This window comes from Embiotoca jacksoni, unplaced genomic scaffold (assembly GCF_022577435.1).
Source record: "Embiotoca jacksoni isolate LCO1_2020_lvr unplaced genomic scaffold, fEmbJac1.0.p SCAF_18, whole genome shotgun sequence".
Classification (NCBI taxonomy): domain Eukaryota; kingdom Metazoa; phylum Chordata; class Actinopteri; family Embiotocidae; genus Embiotoca; species Embiotoca jacksoni.
The window spans coordinates 5,870,789-5,883,489 of NW_027185318.1; the positions used below are offsets into that span (position 1 = coordinate 5,870,789).

The following is a 12,701-nucleotide window of genomic DNA, read 5'->3' on the forward strand; positions in this document are numbered from 1 at the left end:
GTGTTCATCTTGGGAGTTGGCTCGTCTGAATATTATTATTGTCTGAATACGGTCACTGCCTGGAGGTCAAAGCTGTCTGCGGTATCTCCGCATGCTGTTGTGCATTCACGCAGTGTTCAGGGGAAACAACATCAATCCTCCCGAGAGCAGCTGATGAGCAAATATATACGCCGTGCAGCCCCCTGTGCGCAAGAGTGTGATTTTGGTGACTTGTCAGGTCGTTGGTGGATGCTTTGTTGACATTAGGGGTCTGTATGTGGAGCACAGTGTGCTCTTCCCCCTCCCCCTGCGTGCGCGTGCGTGTGCGAGTCTGGCAGCGTAACATCTGTGCGTACGCGGTCGTGATTGTTGTGAAGATGGCGGAGGGGGAGACAGAGAAGGAATATGACACACGGAAAGCTATCGAGGAGCTCCGAGAGCGGTTCCAGGGTCTGACCGCAGCTTTGAAAGAGAGCTCGCAGTCTCCGCTGGAGGCCTCCCTGCATTTCTGCCAGGAGTTTTGCCAGGTTAGCCCGTTTGCCCCGCTGCTCATCCCCGGGCAGCCCCTTTTTGCAAAGCCCCTCTGGCTTCCTGGCCGAGGATGCGCGTCTACGTTTGCTACAACAATGTAGCTAAGTAGCTAGCTGCCTCGCTCGCCGCCTGCATTTCAGGATGGGGGGGAAGAAGAAGAAGAAGAAGAGAAAAAAAAAAAAAAAAAAAAAAAAAAAAAAAAAAACACACACTCCTCGGTGGTTTTCAGTCATTCTCTCTCTGATGCATATCCGTGGCATGCACTTATTCGCAAAGTCCGACTATGGCGCGGCGAGAAGTCACGGCGACGTGCGGCCAAAACTGTGCACGTATTACCCGTATTTTCCAGGCCAGATAGCTCGTAGCAGATTGAACGTTGCTAGCTGGTATGCAGGGTCCCCCTGTCCTGTGCAGTGGTCATGCTGTGCAAAAAAAAAAAAAAATGGGTAGCTTTCGTTAGCGAGATTTTCCTGGCCGATTGCATCGATATGCACTGAAATATACACACGTATTCGCTGCAGAAAACAATCACGAACACGCTTTAACACCGCGGCTCCGCGCTCGTCGAGGTTTTAGTTTGCTGTAAAAAAAAAAAAAAATCGGGTTACTTTTGTGAAGCTGTTTTTTTATTGTACGGAAAAGGAGCAATGGTTTTTTTTTTTTTTTCCTCTCTCTTCTCTCTTCTCTCTCTCCCAGGTGCTAGCCCGGGCCTTTGGCACTAATTAATCCAGCTCCACCACATCAGCGCAGATGTTAATTACAGCGTTGTTTGCGAGCAACAGTAAAAGATGTCACACCGACGTCGGTGTTCAAAGCGACCCGATCTGCCTCGCAGCTTTGCGCTTTTCCGACTGAGATTTGAAGGGGAAAGTGTGGCAGTGGTCCCTGACTCCATTACACATCCTCCTCATTAATTAGCATTGACCACGTAAATATATAACGCGAGGTCTCTCCGGTTTTATACCTTTTGCGCTGCAGCTCGGTTTTTTTTGGTGTCATCGCACCGTATTAGTTTTGAGGTTACAGGTTTTTGTTCCCTCTTCCACAATTACCGGCTGCGTGGAATTCATTCAACTAAAAAGTTATTTGAGGGGAAAAAAAAAAAAAAAGGGGGGGGAGACGACGACGAGTCTCGGGCTGTGTTGCTCTGCATTGCATCCAGTTTAGTGGCGATGGAAATAGGTTTTTGGAAAAAGTTGAAATGCGGGTATGATGCACCTATTCGGGATGAAATGGAGCTCTTTGAATATTGTGTTATAAAGAAATGCAGTTTTTTTTTTTTTAATTATTGATAAAGGCTGGGTTAAGCTGAGTGGTAGAAAGAAAAGAGGACGGATAAAAATGCGTTTTTTTTTGCAGAGATGCATGTAACTTTGGTGTTTAGTTGTCTGGAGGGGGCTATTAGGTCTTTTTTTTTTTGTCTTTTACCTATAACGCCAGAATTTGTCCTCGTGTAATCACACCTAAACCACTGCTTTGGCACATGAAGCTATAGGAAGTGTATTAAGTATAAAAACCCAAACTGATTTTCATTATTCTTTTTTTTTTAAGATTAAAATGACTATTTTAGTCTATAAAGTAGGACAGGGCGATATATCAATCTTTTATTATATCATGATATGGGACTAGATATCGTTTTAGATTCTAGATATTGTAATTGTGTAATAAGGCATAATTGTTGTCTTTTCCTAGTTTTAAAAGCTGCATTACAGTAAAATGATGTAACTTTCTGAACTCACCAGACTGTTGTAGCTGCTCTGCTATTTGCCTATACCCATTTAGTCATTATATCCACATTACTGACTATTTGATTAAAAAAAATTCATGATGTAAATATTTTGTAAAAGCAGCAATAGTTATCCTTACACTATCGCCGTAATATTGATATTAAGGTATTTGAGCATCACTCAGTTTTTCTATAAGTTGTCAAAAAGTAGTAACAAATGCCCATCACAATTGCTCAGAGTCAAAGTGGATATCTCATCTGCATCCAGTGCAAGAATCCAGAGACATTCAGTTTAATATAAATCAGAGAAAAGCAACGAATCTTCATATTTGAGAAGCTCGAAACCAAGAATATTCTGCATTTTTATTGATCTGTGACTGGAATGATTAATTGGTGAAGCTAAAATATTTGACTTGTTTTGTTTCCTTCGTGTTTTTACAAACACATTTTTATTGTTGGAGAAGGAGTCCTTAAGTACACATCTTATTCTAAGATGTACAGAACCAATATTTGTATATCTAACTTCATGTTTTCTGCCTTTAGAAAAAAACCCAACCCATCAGCCTTACTCTTATTGCAGTTTTTGCATGTTCTTTCTCAGGTCCTGGTGGAGCATGCTGGTCGCTGGAAAACTGATGAGGATCCACTGCCCTTGCTGGAGGTTTACACTGTGGCCATCCTCAGCTTTGCGAAGGCCGCCTCCTGTCTCTCCTCCGAATGTGAAAACGTGCCACTCCTACTTGAAAAGTTAGCACTGTAAGTAGAGAGAGTAATATCGGTGTCAGCGGAAATAAGAATCCTGTATCATTTTTTAAAACTTTTAAACAGCACCTTTTTTTATTACCTTAAAGTCTCATGTGCGTTACATATGAATAACATAAACAAATCATATTTTGGGAAAAGAATTTCCATTAATTTGAGGCATTTAGTGTTAAAGTGGTAGTGACTGGGTTTTGAATCTGCACATTACATTCTTTCAATTTATGGTTCCTCTGGTATAGATGTTTTTGAACAGATATTTGGACATTTGAAAAGATCCATCATGTTTGATAGTGAGGATAAACAAAACACACCCAAATCCTAAAGGAAATACAGATATGAAAAGTCTGTAAATACTGTGCAAACCGTCTACAGGAGCCACTCTGCTATTTGCACAATGCGATCTTATGAAAGCAAAGTCCTTGAGGCTGTAATGCAGAATAGAAATGTTGGTAACCCCATGGGGAGTGACATATTTGCGATGAGCTACAGTGTATACTTTGCACATGAAGGAGCAACACGTACATAAAATGAAGGAAATCAGAAAGAGGACCATTAAAGGCAACGATATAACATGATTACCAATTATAAACACAGGTTTTTATCATTTGAATCAGTATTTGTATTGTTTGTCATTAAACCCATATGAAAAACACATTATTTAATTATACCTGAATTCAACTGATGGATGTAATTTTATATCCCCCAATTTGCCCCCCCATCTCAATTATATTTCCAAAATGCCACACTGACTTTACAGCAACACACCCTGTGAATAGTTATTCTTGCATGGTGATCCCTATTTTTTTTTTTTTTTTTTGGAGAGTGTGCACATCCTTGACCTAAATCTGGCTTTAACAAATGGCTGTGTTGGATTCGCAGGAGCTGTGCGGAGCTGCTGCTCTTACTGCCCCAGCATGTCCCTGGTGCCTTATGGGAGGAGTTCCAGTCCTCCATGAAGGTCAGTATCCTCGGGGCTATTAGTGGAGTTTTTCTGAATTCTATCTTTGCAGTGATAAGCAGTGAAACGTTGTTTAGTAATTGGAATGCATTTCATTTAGCTCAGCATTGAGTAGTAAAACATATGTGTTGAAATGTCAGGGTCTGGGGCCTCTTTCTACACAACAGATGTGTAAATTACTGGACAGAAATTGACTGCAGTTTCATCGCTGTAATCAGGATTTAAGACTCTTGGCTGTGTTAGATTTTTATGCAGGACTCTGAAGTTTTAGTAATTTAGTTATTACATATTTATTTATCTTTTATTGCAGTTGGCACACAGCCTTTTGCAAGAAAGTGGGAGCACACAGCTCAACCAGCTGTCAATTCTGGCACAGCAGGATGGCGTCTGGTCCAACATCACATTAAGTAGCATCCTGTCCAATCAAAATCCTCAAACTGAGCAAGGTTAGTCCTCAATTTTCTTTTGTTTTTTAATGTTACACTGGTTTGGAAACACACAACGTTAACTGGTACAACTGTAACTTGCATCTCTTTCTGTTTCTTAGTCCATGAGTTTCTTGAGTTGGAAGGTCCCGTACTTCTTAACATGCGAATAAAGCACCTTATCAAAATGGACAGTGCCGATAAAGCCGCTGTCCTTGCAAAGATGTGCTCCGAGTATCCGGGATATGAAGGAAAAGGGAGTTTCAAACAGACCTACTTGCTTTGCATCTGCATGACAAAAAGTCAAGAGCAGCTAATGGAAGAGGTGAGAAACAACAATATTAATTTCAACAGGACCTGCTCTTAAAATTAAAATCATGATCGAGGCTATTATTGTGTTTTAGTGCTTTTACTTTTTATAAAAATGTTTTTGTTTTTTTTCATGTTAAATGGCACATTAAAACAAGCAAATACATGAAGCCCCTAAAAGATTATTTTGCCTCACAGTATATTGGTCAAGCGTGACAGCTATTCATTGGCTCTCATTTAAACTGATCGTTCCTTTGATGTTCTTCTGTCTCTCTTGATAGATTGCGTCGATCGACTGTAAAGATGCTCTGGAAATGATCTGCAACTTGGAGTCAGAGGGAGATGAGAAAGGAGCTCTCTGCTTGTGTACCGCCTTTCTCAAGCGACAGCTTCTCCAAGGAGATGTTTATTGTGCCTGGTAAGTGCTGCTGAAGTTTAGGATGAATACAAAACATTTGGAAAATGATCCTGGGACAATTTCAAGTTTATTATGAAACTGTCTTTTACCCAAACCAGAGCGATTAAAGGAATTTACACACAGATCCTGTCATTGTTGAGCAGTATTTAAGATGCTTACTGCTTGCATCTTAACTTGAGTATCGGTACTCTTCATTTAACTGGAAGCAGCAACTACAGCACAACACCTCGAACTGGGTGCTTCAGAATAAAAGCACCACTGTTTCTGCTTTGTTTAATTACATTTTAACAGTACTTTATTTAACTTTAATTATAACAGTATTCCATTTAAGTAACAGGTAGATAACTTCTACATTGGCCTTTTGGCCTACTGACCTCATATCTGGTTTGACTAAAGACGGATTTCTTATTAGCATGCTCTGTAAGACAGAGCCAAAGGGTTTATAGCAATGAGGGTGCTGAAATAAAACTCAGAAAGTGTGATGTGCTTTGTGTTTGGAAATCTAGCTAATGATACAGTCTCGAGAAGATTGTGTTTCCTGTGATCATTGTTAAAAAAAGTAAAGAAAAAGTGTTTAATTTGTAATGTCAAATAGCAATACTTACTCTCATGGATTCATGACTGCTTTGTGTGAGACGATGTCTAATATAAATTATGCAAAAGTATTAGGTTTGCAGTAATCTATGTTTACGTACTCTTTCATTTCAAAACCTTGAACGGTTCTGGTTGTGTACTTTTCCAGGGAACTCACGCTGTTCTGGAGTAAACTACTCATGCGTTTAGAGTCGTCGGCTGATTCATTTCTTGGCCACAGCAAAGAGATGGCTCTTCTCTGCAGAAGTGTCTGTCACATTCTGTTTCTTATCAAAGTAATCCAAAATGAGGTAAGAAAAACAGCCTTGTGGACATAGTCACTCACACCAACAATGACTCAATAACGCTGCAGCTGTTAACATGGCTTTCAAATGCAATCCTTGGCATTTATGTTAAATTTGTCTATTTTTTTTTAGGTCGGAGAAGTGGGGCTTCCAGTGTGCGTAGAAATGTGCATTCAAGCTCTGAAAATGACCACCAGTGACCACAAAGACAGCAAGTCTACCATCTGCAAGACTATTTCCTGCCTTTTGCCAACTGATCTAGAGGTTAAGCGTGCATGCCAGCTGACCGAGTTCCTCCTCCAGCCTACCGTAGACTCGTATTATGCTGTAGAGTCACTGTACAACGAACCTGACCAAAAGCCTGAGGAGGACGGGAGTCTACCAGTGCCCAATTCCTTACGCTGCGAGTTACTGCTGGCCTTGAAGACACAGTGGCCTTTTGATCCAGAGTTCTGGGACTGGAAAACACTGAAACGCAACTGCTTGTCACTGATGGGTGAGGAGGCAGCTATTGTGTCATCTATTGACACACTCAATGACACAGATGATCAGGAGGTGGAAAGTGCACTTGGAAAACTCCCTGAATACAGAGACCTGGAGGATTTTCTGCTAACCACTACAAACGAACTCAATGAAATCACAGATGAAAAAGAAAAAAACCGAGAGGCTAAGAAACTACGGGAGCAGGGTTTTGTGTCTGCTCGCTTCAGAAATTGGCGAGCCTACATGCAGTATTGTGTTTTGTGTGACAAGGAGTTCTTGGGTCACAGAATTGTTCGCCACGCTCAGAAGCATTTCAAAGACGGAGTGTATCTTTGTCCAATTTGTGCTGACAGCTTTGAAAGTAGGGAGATTTTAGAGCCACATGTAGCATCACATGTAAAGCAGTCTTGCAAAGAGAGACTAGCTGCAATGAAAGCCGCAAGAAAAGTAACCAAACCACCTCTATCGCCGAAAAGTCCATCGAAAATGTCAAAAGTTGCTGCCAAGACTAGCATAAGCCCTGTCAAAATGGAACCTCAAATTGGTGTTAAGTTGGCGTCCCCAGTTAAGATAGAACAAACGACATCTGACACACAGATAAGCCAAGACTGTTTCTGTCCTGTTAAAAACTGTTCCAAGGCTTTCAAGTTTTTCCGTAACCTCATGGCTCATGTCAGATCTCACAAGGACGACGAAGAGGCCATGAGGTTTTTAGAAATACAAAAACAGAAAGTGGTGTGTCAGTATTGCAGAAGGCAGTTTGTTAATGTCAAACATCTTAATGATCATTTGCAGATGCACTGTGGCAGCAAACCATATATCTGCATACAACTAGATTGCAAGGCCAACTTTAATTCCAATTCGGAACTCCTCATGCATAGAAAAACACACCCAGAGTTTAAGGCCCAGTGTATGTTCCCAAACTGTGGCAAAGTTTTCAGCGAGGCCTACCTGCTGTATGACCACGAGGCTCAGCATTACCTTACCTACACCTGCCAAACGGACAACTGTGGTAAAATATTCTACTCACAGTCTCAATTCTTGTCTCACCAAGAGAATCACTGTGCAAATGATGCAGTCAACAGTTTTCCCATCACAAACCAACCCCCCCCTGCAGCGGCCAATGTAGAGCCCTCACCCGAGAGCACCTCGAGCAAAGAATACACATTTTCTACCGTTTGCCTGGAAAGGATAAATTCAGATGTTTATATGAAGGAAGCACCAAAGGCAAACACATCACCGTGTAGATCACCAGACGTTTCTAAAGACCCTGGACCCCTGAAAGTGAAACACTCTATTGAAAGCATGCTGAATTCAGCAGCAAATATGGAAATGAACCAACCAGAGAAATGCTACACTCCACTGACCAGTCCCACTCCAGCACCAGATGCTGATGCTGATCTACCACCGGAGCCTCCTCAAGTGCACCATGATACGGCTGGGCGAGCTAATAGTCCGCCAGTGTGTCCTGAACACAGTGCAACAAATCCGGGGGCAAGTCAGCAAAAAGATGTACATGATAATATTCAAGGCAATGAAGTTCAGAAAGTGATACCACAAATCATTTTACCAAGTCAAATCAAGACAGAAATTCCATGTTCGCTGCAAGGATATCCCTCCAGCACACCTGCTGTTACTGCTGGCAATGAAGAGAACCTGCATTGCTGCCCATATAGTGAATGTACACGGGCATACAGTACAAACAAAAGTCTGTCGAGGCATGTGAAGAAGCAACACCCTGAAATATTTGAAGATTGGAAATTGGCAAAGAAATATAACAAAGTGGCCAAAATTACGTCAAAAAAGGCACCAAGTGGATCAGCTTCATCAAGTCAGTCTCAGAACCTTGGAAACAGGCCGCCAAATCAGCCGGGGATACTATGCAACAAACCTGGGATGCAGCAAATGGATTACCAAATGGGATGCTCAACCTCACCTACCCAATGTTACCCTGGGTCAATGGAGCCGGTGCCTATCACTCCAATGGTGAACCCTACAATGTACCCATCCTGGGGAAACCCAAACAATCCCAGCGGAATGATGCAGTCAGACATGACTCAGTCATGGTCTTCACCTCCGATGAATAACTGCTATCCAGATGCCTTTAACATGAATGAGTACCCCTCCCGCAGCTATCCTCAGTGGCAGGCAGACCCTTATCAAACCACATCGTCTCTCCCACCTGATAGAGATCATTCAATGGCAGCTATGTCAAATGCTCCTTCAGATTCAAGTTTGATGTCCCAGTACGTGTCCAGTTCTCTAATGCTTGACAATGGAGGGCAAATGCATAATGGAGGACATCAGTATGGACTTATGCATCCTGAGAACACTGGAGACAATGCAGATGTGAGGAAAAGCAGTGCAAGTATGACCGCACAGTTGGACAATGGAAACAGCATCTCTACAATTGACAGCCTCCCGGAAGGAAGTTACCACACTCCGTATGCTCAGAGTGAAAACTCCTGTCTCACTCAATGCTCCTCAGTTGATGTTCCAATGAAATGTCTGACGCCAGAGGCTCAAGTTCCAGTAAAAGAGACAAAGGAAATAATTAAAACGGAGAACACGTCCACTCATGGTTATGAACAGATGGACAACTCTGTGGATGGCATGCTCAGTCCAAACAGTGCCATTCAAACAGATTTCCCCTTCGACGAGGACTGTCCCAATGCCGAGTGTGAGGCTAACCCTTCAGATGAAAAGGGCAGTGAACCCGACATCCAGAAGGGAAAACGCAGCAGGCTGAGCAAGCGTACCAAATGGCCGGCAATCATCAAGGATGGCAAGGTCATCTGCAGGAGATGTTTCAGAGAGTTCACGAGCACCAAATCTCTCGGTGGTCACCTGTCTAAACGCTCGCAGTGCAGACCTTTAGATGAAATAGATCTGACGGCAGATCTGCCAACATCATTTCTTGATTTCCTCAACGACCCTACCGTCCCTGACACAAACGGAGCAATATTCAACCTGCCAAATGGGGATTTCTCACAGGAATCTTGTAGCTTGACCACTTTGACCTCCCCTATGGTGTTGAAACAGGAGCCCCAGAGTACAAATATCATGGACTATTCAAACACCTTCACAGCTTCCACTGATAACCAGCAAGAGAAGGCAACAGAGTTGGGTAATCCAGCCCTCACTGTACCTTATCAGGAGGATAATCCCCTAATGGAAATTTCACACGCCTTTCAAAGGTTGGATTTGATTGAGGCTGCACAAGAGAAAATGCGCAGTGCTATGTCCCTAAAGCAAAATGTCAGTCATTGTGACGCAAACCCTGACATGGAAAAAAACAGACCACCGACTAAAAGTGACGACAAGCCCCCTGAAAAGGTACCTAAACCTTTTAAATGTGACCAGGAGGATTGCGAGTACTCATTCATGACAAAGGAGGCATTATTCAAACACTTGAGTAAAATGCACGATTATTCTCACGAGATGATAGAAGAACTAAAAAGAACCCCAGCCAAACTATCTCCATATCCCTGTCAGATTTGTCCAAAAACATTCACAAGAACAACAGGGTTGAGAATTCACTATGAGAAAGTCCACCGACTGTCAAAGACAGAAATACAGAAGTTAAGGATCAGTGCTCGGAACAGACGTGCATTCAGACTCAACAAAGATGATGCGTTTAATAGCCGTGCAGCCACTGATGCCAATTCCAGTCACACAACCCAACCTGCAGCTTTGATACTTGCTATAAAACAAGAACCACTTGACATTGCAATTGCACCTCAACCAGAGAGTGAGAACAATCCAGAAGTTCCTCAAATCACTTCAGAAGATGCAGTAAAACAGGGGTTGACACCTAAGGTATCAACTGTTACACGTCTGCCGTCCCCTGAAAACTATTTGACTGAAAGATCGTGCGGCGAGGCGGCAACGTCAGCTCCTGAAAAAGCTCAACAGCAACCTAAAGTGGCTGCTGGAAACAAAAGTCCAGACACTAAACTGAAAACCAGTTTGAAAGAGAAACTCAGTCCCGTTGGCAAAGCAAAGGTGCAGCACGGAAGACCAGACGGGTCCTTTTCTAAAATGAAAGAGCCAAGGTCCTCGACTGGATCGGCTTCATCCTCCCCAGAAAAACCCAGCAGCTCTAAAAGCACACCGACAAAGGAGGAGAGGAAGGAGAAACTTCAGAAAAGGTTGAGCCTCAAAATGTGTGACACAGACAACGCCTACAGCCCATATAGACCATATCGCTGTGTTCATGAAGGATGCACCGCGGCATTCACCATCCAGCACAATCTGATTCTCCATTACAGGGCCATGCATCAGGCATCCCTGCCCCCGACCAAAATCGAACCCGAGATAGAAAACACGAGTGTTAGTAATGGACAGGAGAGCAACGAGAGCATCGGAAAAGACAACGAAGTGAGGTGCCAAGTGAAAGACTGCTCGAGGGTGTTCATGGGGATCACCAGGTTAGTGCAGCATTACCTCTTACTTCACAAGTTCACCCGTGACAAAGCCACCTCCATGATGGCCAGCATGACCATCGGGACTTTTAACTGTGACCGGCCAGAGTGCGCTCTCCCTTTCAACTCTGTGGAAAAGTACATAGAGCACATTAAGAACTACCACAAAGAAATCGCCATCTCCGAGAGCGGCTCAGTTGACCCAACCTATCGCTGCGAGTATGAGGAATGCGACCGTGTGTACACTACAAAATCAAACCTCCTCCGTCACCTGATCAAAAAGCATGAATATATTTATGATCCCAAAACAAGTGACGGAAGGAGGAGCAAATCTGTCGGGCTTTTCCCTGGGGTAAGCAACGGGAAAGAAAATGTAGAAAACAAGTTCAAAGTGAAGAAGAAAAACTCTAAAAAGAAAGATGGGAAGTCCATTGAACACTGGACTAGTTTTGGAAAACCTACACTAAAATCTCACGAAGAGGCGTCAGCCATGTGCACCAAGAAATCTGCCCTGCAGTACCCATGCATGATCATAGGCTGCGATGCAGTGGAGCGGGCTGAAAGAAGTATATTCAAGCATTACACCACTCATGGCCTCACTGAAAGGTACATTGAAGATCAGAGAAGTCAGTTCATTTTCTGCAAAAAATACTCTCGCGCCAGATTCAAAGATGCAAACAAATCAGAGGGCGCGTCCAGTTCATCCTCCGAGGAGACGGAGCCAGAAGAAGGCGAAAAGCCCGGTGACCAGAAAACAGACGAGCTGGTGGACAGAATAGGCCAAGATGACGGCAAGCTGTCCAACGACGACAGTGCAGAATCTCAAGCTTCCACTGGGACAGACGGGGGAACTAAGAGAGGCCGTCCCAGAAAACCTGCACATCCCACACCAGCTTGTCCAGAGAGGATGCAGACACTTAGGAACCGCTTGACTGTTAACAGTTCAATAGAGAACTCAAATCCTGGTACCCCTTCAGCCCAAGAACAACGTGACGACGGGGTTATGCCAGGGTCTTTCAAGCCTTTAGGACTTGAGGACTCTTTCCTTAAATTTTTGGAAACCTCGGAGTCAACCCACTCTTCCAAACGCAAACTAAACGATAAATCTAGTGCTGAACTGCCGTCCAAAAGACAACAAACTCAAAGACTGAAATCTGCAATGAAAAGTAAAATGACTGATGAATTTAGAGGCTGTGAGAATCTTGTGGACTTCAGAAATCCTTTAAATCTCAAATCAGTGAGTAATGTTAAGATTGTCATGGACAAAACATTTTCAGACGGTGCTGATCTTTTGCTAAAGCAGCTGCAAGATATGAGGCCCATAGTCATAATAAAAAAGTGGCTTTATAGCGGATCATAGCCCGATATTTTGTTTTCAACTCAATCTTACTCAGGATTTGAGAAGTTATGCTGCAGAATGGTTTGTTTGTTAATGCATCAGATTTCCAACTGTTAACAGTTACGGTCGCAGTTAACAATGAAATGGCCTATTTTGTACTTAATGAAAACATGTCTCGGATGATTTTAAGTATGTATGTTAGTTATAATAACCAGGTAATCTATAGGGCATAGATTTTAGAAACATGTTTGTATTTATGCTTAGTACTGAAGATGTTTTTTTTTTCTTTTGCTAAATGGAGACTTTTAAAGAAAACTATGTTTTTATATATCCCTATGGGATTTCAAGTTCTGTTTGTATTTATTTCATCCTTTTTCAACACTAGTAGACCTATCTGTAATATTTACATGTCTTCCACAAAGTGTTCAATAAAATGTTACTGTTTTTTGTAAAATACTAACTGCAGATT

The 12,701-nt window shown here is 42.6% G+C and overlaps 1 protein-coding gene across 1 annotated transcript; it reads left to right on the top strand.

The window, feature by feature from the left end:
- Positions 1-281: 281 nt before the first annotated feature.
- Positions 282-12,688, top strand: znf292a (zinc finger protein 292a). Its single transcript, XM_069152350.1, has 8 exons — positions 282-506; positions 2,838-2,992; positions 3,878-3,956; positions 4,267-4,402; positions 4,504-4,706; positions 4,972-5,108; positions 5,851-5,992; positions 6,119-12,688. Exons 1-8 carry the CDS (start codon positions 357-359, stop codon positions 12,251-12,253), a joined length of 7,137 nt encoding a protein of 2,378 aa, XP_069008451.1. The 5' UTR covers positions 282-356; the 3' UTR covers positions 12,254-12,688.
- Positions 12,689-12,701: the final 13 nt, after the last annotated feature.

Coding starts and splice junctions, on each gene's coding strand:
- znf292a (XM_069152350.1), top strand. CDS start 357: ATGGCGGAGGGGGAGACAGAGAAGGAATATGACACACGGAAAGCTATC. Junction 507..2,837: donor TCTGCCAGGAGTTTTGCCAG/GTTAGCCCGTTT, acceptor GTTCTTTCTCAG/GTCCTGGTGGAGCATGCTGG. Junction 5,993..6,118: donor TCAAAGTAATCCAAAATGAG/GTAAGAAAAACA, acceptor ATTTTTTTTTAG/GTCGGAGAAGTGGGGCTTCC.